This window comes from Eimeria tenella, genomic scaffold (assembly GCF_000499545.2).
Source record: "Eimeria tenella Houghton genomic scaffold, Eth_scaff4233, whole genome shotgun sequence".
NCBI classification, from domain to species: Eukaryota; Apicomplexa; class Conoidasida; order Eucoccidiorida; family Eimeriidae; genus Eimeria; species Eimeria tenella.
Genome location: NW_013545148.1, coordinates 147 through 1,717, shown reverse-complemented (window position 1 = coordinate 1,717; position 1,571 = coordinate 147). Strand labels below are relative to the sequence as shown.

Here is a 1,571-nt window from a genome sequence, read left to right as displayed (position 1 = left end):
CTGCTGCTGCTGCTGCTGCTGCATGCAGCCGCTGCATGCGCCTGAAGCCTTAACGCTGCAGGTAGCTGCTGCTGGCTGCAGTATTTTTCTGCATTTATTTCGGCATGCATAAAGTATAATAAATATATCAACTTGACTATTTTTCTCTAATTTATATTTCTTTTGCTTTTAATATATTTAATCATTTTATTTCTTTTTATTTCTTTTATTCTAAATTCAATTTTTTGTTTTTTGTTTTATTTAAATGCCAAATCTGGCAGCCAAGTCAATGGAAGACAAGTAGGAGAGCAAAAGCAAAAAATAAATGAATAAACAAATAAATAAAGTAATTAACATATATAAATTAATTGATAAAAGTATTCAATAAACAAATGCTAATTACTAAAAGCAGATTTACTTGCCCATTGAAAACGGAAGATTAGTCATAAACCCTTTTACCGGCTCCTTCTCCTTGAAGGGGGCCCCCTGGGGCCCCCCTGGGGGCCCCTCTAGGGGCCCCTGGGGGCCCCTCTAGGGGCCCCCTGGGGGCCCCTCTAGGGGCCCCTGGGGGCCCCTCTAGGGGCCCCCTGGGGGCCCCCCAGGGGCCTCCTGCTACCCCCTGCACCGACGAGGGGGCTCCCTGGGGGGCCCCTCAGGGACCCCCAGGGGGCCCCCCAGGTCATATTGGAGCTCCTTAAAATTGGGGGGCCCTCAAAGGCACCCAAACGCTGCGGGGAGCCCTTGAGAAGCCCTCAAACAGGCCTCCTAGGGGCCCCCCGGGGGCCCCTTAGAGGGTACCCATGAGGGGCCCCCTTCCTCAGGTTACCCGTAAGGGGCCCCCTAGGGGCCCCTAAGGGTCCATGAGGGAAGCCAAGGGGGGCCCCCTTCACCTATACCCTCTGGGCTAGAACAGCTGCTGCTAAACCCAGGCCCTAAACCCTAAACCCTAAACCCTAAACCCTCAGTCAGACTCGCAGCGCTAGCTACAGCCTCGAGGGTTTGCGTCAGCTGGGCGTCTCGAAGGCCAGCAAGAGCTTCCTGAGTAGCAGCAGCAGCAACAGCAGCAAGGGCAACGGCAACAGCAGCAGCAACAGCAGCAAGAACAACAGCAGCAGCAGCAGTAGCAAGGGAAACAGCAGCGGCAACAGAAAAAGCAGCAAGATCAGCCAGCGACAGCAACGACAAAAGCAGCGACAGCAGCAGCAGCAACAGCAACAGCAGCAGCAGCAACAGCAGCAATAACAGCACAAGCAGCAACATTAGCAGCAGGTTTAACAGAAACGCAAAGCCCGCATTTGCCTCGCCAGCGACATAGAAGGAAACTAGGGTTTAGGGTTTAGGGTTTAGGGTTTGCGTACCAGGGCTTTAGTCCAGCGCTTTTGTGCCTTAGACGAGAAGCCATTAGCCCTTCGCTGCTGCAGCTGCTGCTGCAGCAGCAGCAGCAGCGCTGCTGCTTCGCATGCAGCCCCGTGTGCACCTGCGTCTGTCTCAAGGGGCCCCCAAAAGGGTACTTTCGGGGGCCCCCAGGGCCACCCTTTAAGGCTGCTTCTTAGCTGCAGCAAAGGCGCAAGACACAGCAGCAGCGAGGTTGC

At 53.7% G+C, this 1,571-nt stretch overlaps 1 protein-coding gene across 1 annotated transcript; it reads left to right on the top strand.

The window, feature by feature from the left end:
• Positions 1–987: 987 nt before the first annotated feature.
• ETH_00036650 (uncharacterized protein) lies at positions 988–1,221 on the top strand (the record flags this gene model as incomplete). The annotated part of the gene is made up of 1 exon (XM_013379954.1): positions 988–1,221. The coding sequence occupies one exon, from the start codon at positions 988–990 to the stop codon at positions 1,219–1,221; it is 234 nt and encodes a 77-aa protein (XP_013235408.1).
• Between the last annotated feature and the right edge of the window lie 350 nt (positions 1,222–1,571).